The 13692-nt window shown below is 46.8% G+C and overlaps 1 protein-coding gene across 2 annotated transcripts in view; it reads right to left on the bottom strand.

Annotated features, from left to right (window-relative positions):
* The window catches only part of Slc22a2 (solute carrier family 22 member 2), a 35194-nt gene extending 29800 nt beyond the window's left edge, over positions 1-5394 (bottom strand). For both annotated transcript variants that reach the window (XM_028772753.1, XM_028772751.1), the window contains exons 1-2: positions 4887-5394; positions 2771-2874 (exon numbers count right to left, since the gene is read on the bottom strand). In XM_028772753.1, the coding sequence (XP_028628586.1) occupies positions 2771-2874; positions 4887-5300 (518 nt within the window). In that variant the 5' untranslated portion in view covers positions 5301-5394. The remainder of the gene's footprint in view (positions 1-2770; positions 2875-4886) is intronic.
* Positions 5395-13692: the final 8298 nt, after the last annotated feature.

Raw genomic sequence — 13692 nt, 5'->3', positions numbered from 1 at the left:
CTTCCTTCCTTCCTTCCTTCCTTCCTTCCTTCCTCTCTTCTTCCTTCCCTCCCTCCCCTTCCTTCTCTCTCTCCCTCCCTCCTTTCTTCCTTTCTCCTTTCCTCTTTCTCCCCCTTTCCTTAGCCCTCCCCACTTTTTTCAATATTCTTATCTAAATTAGCTTGTAGTGGGCACTGAGTATGCCGAAGAGAAATACACGTCGTTTGTTTCTAGGTATGCATTGCTCGTTTGCACGCTCACGGGATGAAAGAAAGAGCAATAACCGGGAAAATTTCAGTTGGCTTTGAGAAAAGAACTGAAGACCCGTTGGAAGCCTCCAGGGGAGCGATAGGGAATAGCAGCCTTCTAGAGATTACCTGCATAGGAACAGAATAGATGAGCTCATTTGAGGGGGAGGGGAGCTGGTAGGATCATTCTGAGAACGTGCTGTGAGGACGGATTGGACCTGGCCTACTTGAGTGGGCTGAGAATAATTAACAGACTTTGGCAGCCCGAGTGAGGCTGTCACCTGTGTGTGTGACGCTCCCTAAAGATCCGGTGTTAATGTCCACCTCAATGTACCAAGGAGTAGATGGACTGGAGCTGCCTGACCAGTGGCCAGCGAGTGAGTTTGGACCCTGGACCTCCTCACTAACATGTCTGTCTTGACATCATGAGCAGCCTGCAAAAAGCTACCCTCGGTTGCGTGTAATCAGAACAAAAACTAATGACCTCCCCCTCCACCTCACAGCCTCCCACACTGGTCCAGGAGGAAGCCAGCCAGGGAGGCTGAGCAGACAGTTACAAATGCATTGTGACTTTTGGCACAGTGCCTCCACCTCCATCCATCCTCCCTCCTGCTGCCAACAGGGCCTCAGGCTCTTGTAAAGTCAGTGTGTTCTTGTGAGCCTTTAGTTCCTTTGCAATTTTGATGCCAACTTGATGTATAATCAAAGAAAGCTGTCTTACATTTAGATTATATTCACAGTGTAGAGAGAGAGAGTGTGTGTTAGGGAGGCCTGAGAAGGCAGTGAGCACAGGACTCAGTTGCGGTATGTTTCTGAGTCAAATATGCGTTTTTGCAGGCTGATCATTTTTAATATTTTTAATTTCATTATTAAAAGCTATATACACTTTAAATTTCATTAAAAATAAATGTGTAAAACACATCATTTTCTACTTGTGTTGTTGTATCTGATCATCTGAGGCTATTTGCACCAGACTGCATCTATGTGACAGGAATGCTATTTCTAGCCATGTCTCTCTGTATACACACCCATAGACTATGCAAGTGTATCATCATAGTGTGTGTTGTGTACATAAATACACAGGTACACATCACTACATATTAGGTACTGGCAGTTAGAGCAGCACTGTCCAGGGCACAGAGTTCAGTGCCTGGCTTATGGGAGGCACTCTGCCCATGAGGATATTATGAACATTGAATTATTGACCTCGATACCCAGGCATCTACAGTGCTTCTTAATCTCACTTCTCTCTCTGTTGAGGACTACCCTTCCTTGCTTATGGTCATCTATAGAGCAAAGATGTCTGTCCCTTAACTGCGTTCTAAGTCTTATACCCGACAGGTAAATGTAGCCACCTCTCTTCACTAAAGGGAAGCATCTCTCTACAGCAAAGGCGATCATCACAGGAAACTGTAACTGGACACAACACAAAGATCAATGGCTTATGGGGCACCCATCCCAATGAATACACTTGTAGCATAGCTCCTACCTCTGTGGCTCAGGGAACATCATGGAAGAGGCCTGGAAAGATTGTGAGGGCCAGAGGACCAGGAAGTCTAAAGTCTGCTACGGGACTGCCTCTTTTAGAAACAGCTGCATAAACAAGACATAGACACGGACAATACCAACAGACGTGATGGGGCAGAAGGGGGAAAATCTCTCAGGGGCCCACCCCTAGAACTACAGGCAGCTAATGATTGCTAAGAGAGTAAGAACTAGCCCCTCTCAGCCATGAGCTCCTTGATTGGTTATCCTGGTCAGCCCTGAAACCGCATACCCAACAACAACAGACACAGCAGGTTGTGGTTATATATTTGTCCACATATATGTGGGTAACAACAGTCAAAGAAAAAGAGGCTGTAGATTTGAGAGTTGTTGGGGGCATTGAACTGAAAGGGGGGAAGGGAACAGGGATGGTGAAATAAAATTATATTTTAATTAAAAAGGTAAAATTAAATGAAGAAATAAAAGGTTCAAAAAACGAAAATTAAAAAAAAAACCTTTTTGTACAGTGAGGGAGCAGGAGTCCACAATGGTCGCGCAACCAGAGCCAGGAGGTACAGCTTGGCCAGTGCCAAGACTAAATATGGTTGGACAGAGGCATAGAGCCTGCCTGGTATTAGGGCTTCAGATATATGAGAGCTAGCCGGCCTGTATAGATGGAGCTCACAGCTCCTGAAAGCTCATGACCACACGGGGGACGGTGGGGACAAAGATTAGACTGAATCACAAGAGAGGGAAAATCATTGGTGGCCTCCTCTTCTAGCCTGGAACTAGTGGAAAGCCCATAAATAAAAAAAATCCTGCCTGGTGGTTGACACCTCCTTCCCTGACCCCCAGAGGAGCTGAGAGCTAACATGAGTCATTGTTATCAAAGCATATGAGGAAAATCCAGGATTATAAAAGCAACCACCATTCAGGCGGTGGGAGCCAGTGGGCTGTCTGTGTGTTTGGGGCGAAGAAGGATTCGTGCAGGGTGGGTGAGCCCGAGTACTGTCTGAACCTGTGGGTTATTTTAAAAGCCCTGCAGGTGTTTCACCTACCTGTCTGCTAGGTAGCCAATCCCCACAGCACCGATGAAAAACCCCACGTTCACTACCGACTGAAACAGATCCAGCATCCAGGAGTGAGCACATACTAGGTTAAACTGTCCAGATGTGCAGTGTCATCCAAGCCGGAGGAGGAGAAGAGGGGGGAAAGGGGAGAGAGGGAGAAAACGCTATTAGAATCTCCTTAGACACATTCATCTCAGCATTCTTTGAATTTCCTAACAGGGAGTTCCTGGGAGCCCCAGAGGTCCAGCTGACTACTGTGTGGTAATTAATCGGATTTTGAACCGAGTGCCAATAATCCAGCTGCTTTGTAACTCATGCTAACTTTCCATTTGGCATTCCATCTGACAGTGTGAGTGGGGCATTTGGCTAAAGAGTTGGCTCTATCAGCTGAAAGCAGGTAGTGACTTGACTTACAGACGTAAGACTTACAGACAAATTGATCTACTCCCTACTATTCGTAAGACACAAACGTGAGTGAAGGCAGACACTTGATGCACATGTACAGCTAGAGGGAAGCAAGCTTTGAACAGCTCTTAGCTGCCTTTTTTAAAAAAATAGGGAGATTCAAGGTGTCCTGTGGTAACTGTTACATTTGGACTCCCGTTTGTTACAGTTCGAGCAGATAAGAGACCGTCTTCTAACATCCATTCTGCTATTTCTAATTCTGCAGCCCGGTGCACAAACAAGTTCTTCTGCTGGTGGCCTCAGTTTCCTGACCTCTGTACAAGAGGGATGAGGTGAGTTACTCTGCAGAGCTGTTTTAGAGTGCTTTGGTATCCACTGTAGGAGTCTTGGTTTGTCATGAAGCCCATTTCAGGTCTCCCCACGACCCCCATGAGGCTCCTCCACTAAAGGCCAGGATATTCCCCCAGAACCCAGGCTATCCTTTCCAACTAGCTGCTTAACAGCCCCCTCTGTGTTTGCGGGACAATTTCACAGTAAGTTTCCATGCTTGCTTTTCTCTTCATAGAGTGAGGCTTCACAATCAGATCGTGTGTGTGTGTGTGTGTGTGTGTGCATGAATGTGAGTGTTCATGTGTGCATAGGTGTGTACACATGCACACGGGTCTAGAGAACAGCCTTTGCCGCCATTTCTCAAGAGCCAGCTTTACTTACTTACTTAATTTATTTATTTATTTTTGAAATAGGGCCTCTCATTGGCTGAAATATAGCCAACTAGGTTCAGCTGGGTGCCTAGCAAGCCTTGCGAATCCACCTGTCTTTGGTTCCCTGGTGCTGGCGTTACATTCATGTGCCCATACTTGGATTTTTTTTTTCCTGTGGATTCTGGAGTCTGAACTCCGATTCTTACAAGAAAGTGCTTTACCTACTAAGCCATACTCTCAGCCCATGACTATCTTTTCTGTCTAAAACACTTTTATCATCATGGTATACGTGTGTCTGATGCATGTGAGTAGGTGTGTCCATGTTACTGCATGCGTGTGGAAGTCAGTATACAATTTTGTGGAGCTGGTTCTCTCCACCTACTTTTATGTGGGTTCTTGAGGTCAGTCCGCTAACCTCAAGTTTCCAGGCTTGTTTTGCAACTGCCATGACCCTCTCAGCCATCTTGCCTGTCTCCGTGACTGTACTTCTTAATAGAAATAATTGTGTCGTGGTCTAAGCTACAGCCTCAAAGTTTCCTGTGGGCATTTTGGCCATGACAAAGAGGAACAAATATCTCTGGAGAAAAGAGTACAACTTATAATACTCCTTAGTGGAACACAGGAGTCAGGGGAGGGTCACACTCCTTCTGCTGACATTACTGTGGTGGTCGAATAGAAAGGCTTCGGGCAAATATGACTCCCAGAGGCACACCCACATCTGGCATCATTTTTGGGCACCCCACGTGCGCTTGCCTGTTGCTCATGGCTGAGTTCTGCACATACCGGCACCATGCCCGCCAGCATTAGCAGAGTTCTCCCTAACTACCTCAGACAAGTGAGAGGCTGCATGTTTTTATCAGGAAGCTAGGATTTTATAAGGGATATGGGTCCAAAAAAGCATGTCTGGACGAGTATAAGAACCATGCATTTCCTGGTCCTTCCTTAAGACAGAGTCAGCTATTTGCTTCTTTTGCATCCTAATTTCTGAGCTCACTTACCTCAGTGACGATGGAGGAGCCGGGAGTGTCGTACACCCAGCCATGCTCACAGGGGCTCAGGGGCAACTGGCTCCTGTTGGCAGCCAGGCTGGACAGTGGGTCCACACAGCCAAGGGTGCTCTGGTTCCAGTCCACCTCGTACCTCATGCACTGGCTGAGGAAGGAGGCCTCACCCGCAGACCCCAGGCCCGGCACGGTGTAGTTCAGCTCATCTGCTGGGCTCCAGCCACACCGCTGGCTCAGCTCGGTCACTCCAGGACTCCAGCAGTGGTGGTCAGGGGTAAATCCCAGGAAAACGATGCCCACATAGATGGGGGTGAAGGCACCAGAGAGCAGAGCTAAGAGGAAAAATGTTTGTTTCTGAAAAAGGTGGAACTCCCCTATATGTTCTAGAATATCATCCACGGTCGGCATGGTCCCCGGAGCAGCTGTTCCTGAGGCTTCTTTCACCTGCAGGGTTCCAAATGCTGCTGAAGGCAGCTGCGGTCAGTCAGGATGACTCTTGACCAAGAGTCAAAGGGTGAGCATTAGCTTATTTAGAGAGGGACCAGCCTTCGGGTCAGACTTCCCTCGGACAGGCCAACTTCCAATCACACCTCTCCAATGGGGGAAGATCTTGCTGCCCGGAAATGCCCAGAGCAGGCCCCGGAGTGTGATGTGTTTATTGTAACCTCATTCTCTGTGAGTTTGTCTCTCCCTCACAGCAGCATTACAAACAATCCCTTCTCTGTATCCCACGGGGAGAAATCTGAGCCTCTTAGCATATCACAGCTGGTTAATCTTTCCCTAGCATGTTAAATGGTCAGAAAATTAATATAGCCTCGTCACCTACAGCCGGCTTCTCCTGTAGGCGTGACAGAGACACCCATGTAACTTGGTTATACATGTCTGACACTATGTGCACCAGGCTCTGGGGTCACCTCCCAATTCCTGGATCCCCTTGAAAACAATGCACTTGAGCGACATGCTGTGACTGACGGCTTGCTTCGATTTCCCTCAGATTGAATCACTCTGACTTTTGAAAGGGTTCGCACCAGTTTAGCATTCTTACCTCTCAACCCTGATGTGTCCTTTCTCTTCACCCACTTGTGAGGGAAGGGTAACACATTTGTCTTATGTATAAGTCAAGTGCAAATGCAGGACATGGGTGTATTTGTTCCACTGTCATTCTGTTGTTTCAGGTTGTTCCATCTGTGTTAGTAACCCTAACCTAGGGATATTCCTTCAGGATGCTCGTAAGGGTATCCAAATGCCAGGGAAACAGGCAGTTTCTCTTTCCTGCTGGAAAGAAGGATCCCAGAGCAGAGTGATGCTGCCAAGCCAAGCAAAGAAGGGTGGCATGCTGATAAACCTGCATGATAAAACTGGAATGTATAATCTGTCTGTCTGTCTGTCTCCCTTCTCTTCTGTGTGCTTCCCCTCTCTTCCTCTCTCTTTCCCTCTTTCTGATTTCCCACCTTCTGTCTCCTCCTCCCCAGCCGTCCTCCTTTTCTTCTGTCAAATAATCAGTGGGCCTAACAGCTCAATCCAAAGTCAGTGAGCCACAGTAATCTCCCTTCTCCCTCCAGCTGCGGGCTGGACACTGGTGAGGATGCCTGTGACTGCCTGCCTGCCTTGTCTGGCTTCCAGAGATGCTCCATTACCTGGGCCCCTGCAGCCCCTTGGTCATCTGCTTATTGAATAAGTTCAGAGCCATTTAGGGATTTTCTCAGTCCTGTCCAGACATCCTAAGGGACTACGTCAGAAGCTGAGGCCACATCTATTATTCACTGGGCAGGCCGTGGGAGTGGGCTAGTTCAAAAGCAACTATGATTGTCAAGCCTCCCTCTACATCCAGGGACCAGACATGGTCCTCACTGCCTCCTACTAGGAAATTCACAAGCGTTCGCACCTGTGACTGACTCATGGGTACAGGTCCGTATCAGGACGCCAGATCTTCACGCCTGTGAGCGAGAACCCTTCAGGTGAGAGTCAAAAGGAGCATCCTGTGCCAAGGAACAATGTTGAAATTCATCCTGAACTAGAAAGAATGATCAGATAAGGCACAGGAGAGTGCTCAGATCACTTACAACATTGGCTCCGCAGTCATTTGACAGGTTTCTTTTTTTTTTTTTTTTTTTTTAAGTTTTTAAAAGAAGCTTTCATTTATTTTTTAATATATGCATTACAGGAAACAAAACACAAGAAGGCAAGAAAAAAGTCACTCAGTCACAAGCAGCTTAGGCTCGATATGTCGTTCCAGATCCCGCAAGAGTACACACACTTGGGTAATTGAGATTATACAGTATGTACCATGCTTTCCCCACATTGTGCATATTCACCAACTAAAAACCCCACGCTACACAAGGATTTTGATAACCAAGAATACACCATGCCACCTCAATCTGTCAGACAAAATTGTAATTCTTTCTTGGCAACAGAAATTTCATAGAAGACGAAAAACGGCAGCAGGCCTCTAGATAGACGTACTGGCAAAGTTACAACTAAATTCTGCGTTCGCTCAGTGCTCAGCTCGCAAGGAAACACAAAGCAACAGACCACACTAAGTATAGCATTCCCAAGCTTATCATCAGATCTATACACTAAGATATGCAGAAGAAGGGGTGTTCCCGCTCAAGCAATGTATTCCTATGGAGCGGCTGGGAGATGTACCTACAGCAGGGGCTCTCAGGATGTCAGTCTCAACACAGCTGCAGACCTCACCCTGAGTTCTCTCTGGCCTTCCAGTCAGCCTAGCAACATGAATTTCCTCACTGTCCAGACGTGGCTTAACAATTCCATGTTCAAGAGGAACCTTCTTTGATTTGACAGGTTTCTAGTGAGATGCTGACAAAGAAATGAAGCTCAGAGTTGAACAGCTATAAAATCGATGCTAGTGGGTGACAGACTAGAGGACAGCCGAGACACATGAGCAAGCAGCTCCAGGTGGCCCCATGGAAGGAGCCACAGCCAGGACCTCTTCCAGGGCTGGGCACTTCAATCTTGGCATCTTGTACCTTTGTCAAGTTATTTGTGAGATATTCTATATTCAGAAATATGACCTGAGGATAATCTGGCACATTGATCATTTAATCCACACAAACCGATAATTTATTGCGATTAATGGCAGAAGTATTTCTCAATCTTCTATCAGGTTCCTTGTAATACAAATAAATGTTGTCCCAGGGTTCTGCCTTCTGTTCAGTACTTGAAGTGTTGGTCTATAGTCACACTGGCCTTAATTTCTTAGTTTCCCTAGATTTTCTACACCAGTAGGTGGGGCTAGTCAAAGAGGGACGTTAGACCAGGCCAAAGGCACTTCAGAGACAAAAAGACAGAAGAGAGAGGAGGGCTTGGGGTCATTTGTCATGGAGGATGGCTTTATGAGATGGTGCCCATATCTGGCATTGGTGCATTCCTTAGCTAGATGAGGTCAACTGAAACAAGATGGAGGAAGCAGATGGCCTCACGGAGACAGAGATATGTGTTGTCAGTGCATGGGTTGACAGTAGTCAGTCAAGTAGAGCCAGGAAGGACACAACAGTCCAGCTTGGCTCTCATATGCAGCCATGTCGTCAGACACACTCTCGATGTCTCTGGTAAACTTGATGATTCCCCCTCAGTCGGAGCTGAGGCATGTGACCACACAGGACTCAGGAGGTTGAGTGACAAGTAGACACTCAAGCCCATACTCTCACCTTCCTCCCTGTTCTTCCTCTCTTCTCCTGCCCTGCCCTACTCCTGTTCTGTCTTCCTCTTCATGGACCACCCCACCCTTCTATGGTTATCAAAGCCATGTGGGACCTGTAATGGGCACAGCCTCTTTGATCCAGAACTATGGACTCATTCCACTAGTAGGTGTGACTGATTGCTTGAGAAAGCTTCTTCATGGCATAGCAGGATTCATCTTCTAGAACTTTCCTCTCATTGTGATACTAGTCTCCCTTTTGGATGCAGGTTAAGTTAAAGACTGTCTCATGTAGAAATTCCAGTATTGGTATTGCTGTTGCTCAGCAGTGTGGGGCCGCTGTGAGGCTGGCCGGCCAGTGAGCACCCGGAATCTGCCGGTCCCCACCTCTCCAGCATTGAGACTTCAAGTGTGCACCACCACATCCGACTGTGTGGGTTCTGAAGGTCTTCATGCTTGTACAGTGAGCATTTTACTTAGCCATCTCCTAAGCCCCTAACGCACGTTCTGCAAAGTGGGTACAGATTGAATTAGATTAACAAAATGAAAACCACAAAACACGCAGCTATCAGTGAACTCTGGAGGGCTTTCTGCCTCTCGTGCCTCTGGCAGCTTCCTTGGATATCTTTAAAAAAATTATTTACTTACTTATTCACTTTGCATTCCAGTCACATCCCCTCCCTCCTCTCCTCCCAGTCCCACCCTCACACCCCTTTCTCCCCACCTTCCCTTTCTCCTCAGAGAACAAGAGGCCCACCACGGGTACCAACCCACCTTGGTACATCAATTTGCAGCAGGACTAAATGCATCCTCTCCCACTGAGGCTAGACAAGGCAGTCCAGCTAGAGAAAGGGATCCAAAGGCAGATAACAGAGTCAGAGACAACCTCTATCCCATTGTTAGGGGACCCAGATGAAGACCACCTTTCACATCTGCTAAAAATGTGTAGGGGGCCTTGGTCCAGCCTAAACATGCTCTTTGGTTGGTGGTTCAATCTCTGTGAGCCCATGGTTCCAGGCTAGTTGACTCTCTAGGTCTTCTTGTGGAATCCTTGGCCCCTCAGGCCCTCTCAATACTACCTCTAACTCTTCAACAAGACTCCCGAGCTCCGCCTGATGTTTGGCTGTGGGTCTCTGCATCTGTTTCCATCAGCAGCTGGATGAAGCCTCTCAGAGAGGGTTATGTTAGGCTCTTGTCTGCAAACATGGCAGAGTATCACTAACAGTGTTAGGGATGAAATGGGTCTCAAGTTGGCCAGTCATTGGCTGGCCATTCCCTCAATCACTGCCCCATCTTTATCCCTGCACATCTTGTAGGAAGGACAAATTTTGGGCCAAAGACTTTGTGAGTGGATTGATGTCTCCCTCTCTCCACCAGAAGTCCTGTCTGGCTAGAGGAGGAGGCCGCTTCAGGCTCCATATCCCTTACTGGGAGGAGTCTCAGCTAGGATCACCCCCATGGACTCCCCAATGCCAGGTCTCTGACTCATATTAGAGATGCCCCCCAACTGATTTTAATTCTCTCTCCTAGTCCTCCCCCACACCCAACCTGACCCCCACTCCCATTCCCCCGACATGCCCTGTTCCATCTAGTTCCCTCTCTCCATCTCTCTCTCTGATATCTATTTTATTTCCCTTCTGAGTGAGAATCAAGCATCCTCCCTTGGGCCCTCCTTGTTATTTAGCTTCTGTGGGTCTGTGGATTGTAGCATGGTTATCTTGTACTTTCTGACTAGTATCCACTTATAAGTGCGTACATACCATGTATGTCTTTCTGAGTCTGAGTTACCTCATTCAGGATGATTCTTTCTAGTTCCATCCATTTGCCTGCACATGTCATGGCGTCCTTGTTTTTAATAGCTTGGCCATCTTTTAATGGCTTTTTATTAATTTAAAGAGATAAATCCAGCCAGTTCTCTTTATTATTATCTCCTTTTTAATAGCCTGGGTTTTCCCCCATGGTGCAAAGTGGCATGCATGAAGAAGATTTGCTAGAATGATCTTGGTCCACAGAAACCTGTAGTTGGGGAAAGAAAGAAGAGATTGATGGGTAGCCACCGGGTCGTCAGCCTGGGTACAGAACTGTAGCTGTGCTATGTATGTCAGGGAACTGATGTACGGACCAAGTTCCTGGAAGCTTGTTTCCTAGATTTATAAGCACAAGGAAGCTAACAAGGAAAGTATGAAATATTCAGTCCACTGGGTATCGCTATCTACAAGAGTCAAGGGAGATGAACTAGCAGGCTGAGTCCAGCCCTGATATTAGACCAAGCTCTGATTTCACAACACTAGCACTAGTGTTGTGCTTGGATGTGAAGTGTCCCCATAGGTGCACATGTTTGAATGCTTCATGACATCTGGTGGTACTGTTTGGGAAGGTTATGAAACTTAGGATGGAAGCCTAGGTAGAGGATGTAACTCGCAGGGGATGGGTCTTGAGGCCACACTCTCCATCCATCATCTATCTATCTATCTATCTATCTATCTATCTATCTATCTATCTGAGACAGGGTTTTTCTGTGTAACCCTGGCTGTCTTGGAACTCTCTCTGTAGACCAGGCTGGCCTTAAACTTAAGAGATCTGCCTGCCTCTGCTTCCTGAGTTGCTGGGATTAAAGGTGTGCATCATCATGCCTGCCCTCCCTTTTTTGTTCATATAATTTTCTGAATTTGGGTGTTATGTAACCAGCCACTATGTGTTTCCCATCACGGTGGACTCTAGCCATAGCCAAAATAAGCCCTTTCTCCTTTAAGTTGCTCTTGTTAGCATATTTTTATCACAGCAACAGGAAAAGAATAGCAAAACATATTCAGTGACATTTGTTAAGCACAGAAAGGAAGCCTTTTGCAAAATCATCTTCATGATTGTAGGGACCAGAGCAATGGGGTTTGTAACTCTGAATATAATATGGATAGGTGGGAACCTTCTCATCTAAGTTATATTTTCAATTTTTAAAATTGAAATATAACTACATTGTTTCCTTCCCTCCCAACCCATCCTCTCTCCAGTTCCTTCCAAACTCTCTTACTTCTCCTCAAATCCATGGTCTCATTTTCTTCAATTCTTATTGTTACATATATGTACATAAATGTATAGCTACAGTCTAACTGTGTCTGTTTAGTGTTGCTTGTATGTATATGAATTCAGGACTGGCCACTGGTACTAGACAATCACTTAGGCTATCCCTGGGGAAACCTGATTCTCCCCTTAGCATCTCCAAGTTGCCTGTAGTGCCTTGTCTATGGGTGGGGTCTCCTTGACTTCTCCTTCTCTCATGTCCCTTGGTGTTATTGTTGTTCAGGTATTATTTAGGCAGCCATATTGTTGTGGTGTTATGGGTATAGCTTCCCTGTCATTTCTCAGAGACACAGTCTTGCACCAGGCTTCCTGGTCCTCTGGCTCTTACTGTCTATCTGTCCACCTTCCATGGTGTTCTTCAGGGTTTAGGTTTAGGGGTTGGGTTGTAGATGTATCGGTTGGGCTGGGAACCCCACAGTCAGGTGTACTCCGTGTTTTGGCCAGTTGTGGTGTTCTGTAATGATCACAGCTACAAAGAGAAGCTTCTTTGATGAGGAGTTAGGGCTACACTTATCTGTGGTGATAAGGAAAAGTACTTAAGATGCAGTTAGGAATTATGCTGGCCCAGTAAAGTGGCAGGATGAGGTTCTCCTCTGAGATCCATGATCCCACTAGCACGGGCTAGCTGACTAGGTTTCCATCACCAGACATTATGTCCCTCCTATAGAGTGGGCCTTAAATCCAATTAGACAGTTGTTGGTTACCACCAAGACATATGAGCCACTGTTGGCATGTTTAGGGCTGTTGTCCAATGCTGGTCACAGCTAGGTAGGATCATGGATTGCCTCCTTCCTTGACAGTTTACGTCACACCTTCTGGCAGTGTGAAGGAAGCATGGTGGAGGGAATGGATAGTACAGCACTGAGAGAAGTAGTGATAAAATGAGGGCTATTGAGGGGACAGGATGGAGGACGGGTGGTGAGAGGACATGGAACATATGATGAATCCCAGGAATCACACTCTGGAGACCAGCATCAGGGTGCAGACCTGAGTCTATTGCCCAGCCCATAAACTTATAGTAAGTGTTTGAGCCAATCCCAAGCCCCTAAATCTTCATCCAATCACATCTCACCACATCATCACTGTGCCCCAATGAAAGCCCTGCCTGATGAGGTAACTCAGAAGGGAGACGGACATCAACACTTGTTAGGACTTACATCACTAGTTAGGACTTCCACGAAGTCAGGGAAGCAGCCACTGCCCTGGCTTCGGTTCCTTTTGCTGTCTCACCCGTGTTCCGGAAGCCATGTTTGGGTGTAAGGCAGATCAGAACTTTTTGAGGAGTCGCAGGAGCCTGTGGCGCCTCGCTCTCCATCCTGCTTTTTCCTTCACAAGGTTGACTTCCACGTCTCTCAAAGGCTATGATTACAAGTGCAACAAGCATACCTAAGGAAGAAACACAGCTTAGCGTAGAATTCCTCAGGGCCTGGTGGGCTGTGCTGTGCTTTCAACATCATCTGGCAAAGTCTGAGCCAGTGCTGATCATGTCTAGGGTTCTGTGGAGTACACAGGTCATTAATTCTCTGCTCACGCTGGCCCTCACATCTGAATGGGAGTGGGTGAATGGCAAGTCCCTGCCAGTCTAGGATCATTGCCTATGATCCAGACCAGCACACATCCTAATGACCTGGGGTCGTAGCTCAGCAGTGCTGTTTGCCTCTTATGTAAAAAGCCCTAGATTCAATCACAAGTACTGAAGATACAATGAAGTTAAAATTAAAAGAAAGAAATGTCCACAGCAAGTGCAGGCAAGGGAATAAGTAAATGGATTTGCACAAGGAGGGAACACCCCTTCAACTCCATTTTACGTCATTAACACCTTAAAACTGTATCAGGGTGGGAACAGAGGGGCTCAGTGGTTAAGAACACTGGCTGTTCTTCCAGAGAACCCAGGTTCAATCCCCAGCACCCACATGGCAGCTGATAACCATCTGTAATTTCAGTTGCATGGGATCCAATGCCCAAGGGATTCTGGCTCCTGCGGGCACTCCACGATGTGATATACATGTGTATATGTATGTGTACGTGTATATGTATATATGTAACAGTCATACATACGAA

Source organism: Grammomys surdaster, unplaced genomic scaffold, assembly GCF_004785775.1.
Source record: "Grammomys surdaster isolate TR1022 unplaced genomic scaffold, NIH_TR_1.0 218, whole genome shotgun sequence".
In the NCBI taxonomy this organism is placed as follows: domain Eukaryota; kingdom Metazoa; phylum Chordata; class Mammalia; order Rodentia; family Muridae; genus Grammomys; species Grammomys surdaster.
The sequence above is the reverse complement of the archived record's forward strand: the minus strand, read 5'-3'. Positions and strand labels throughout refer to the sequence as shown.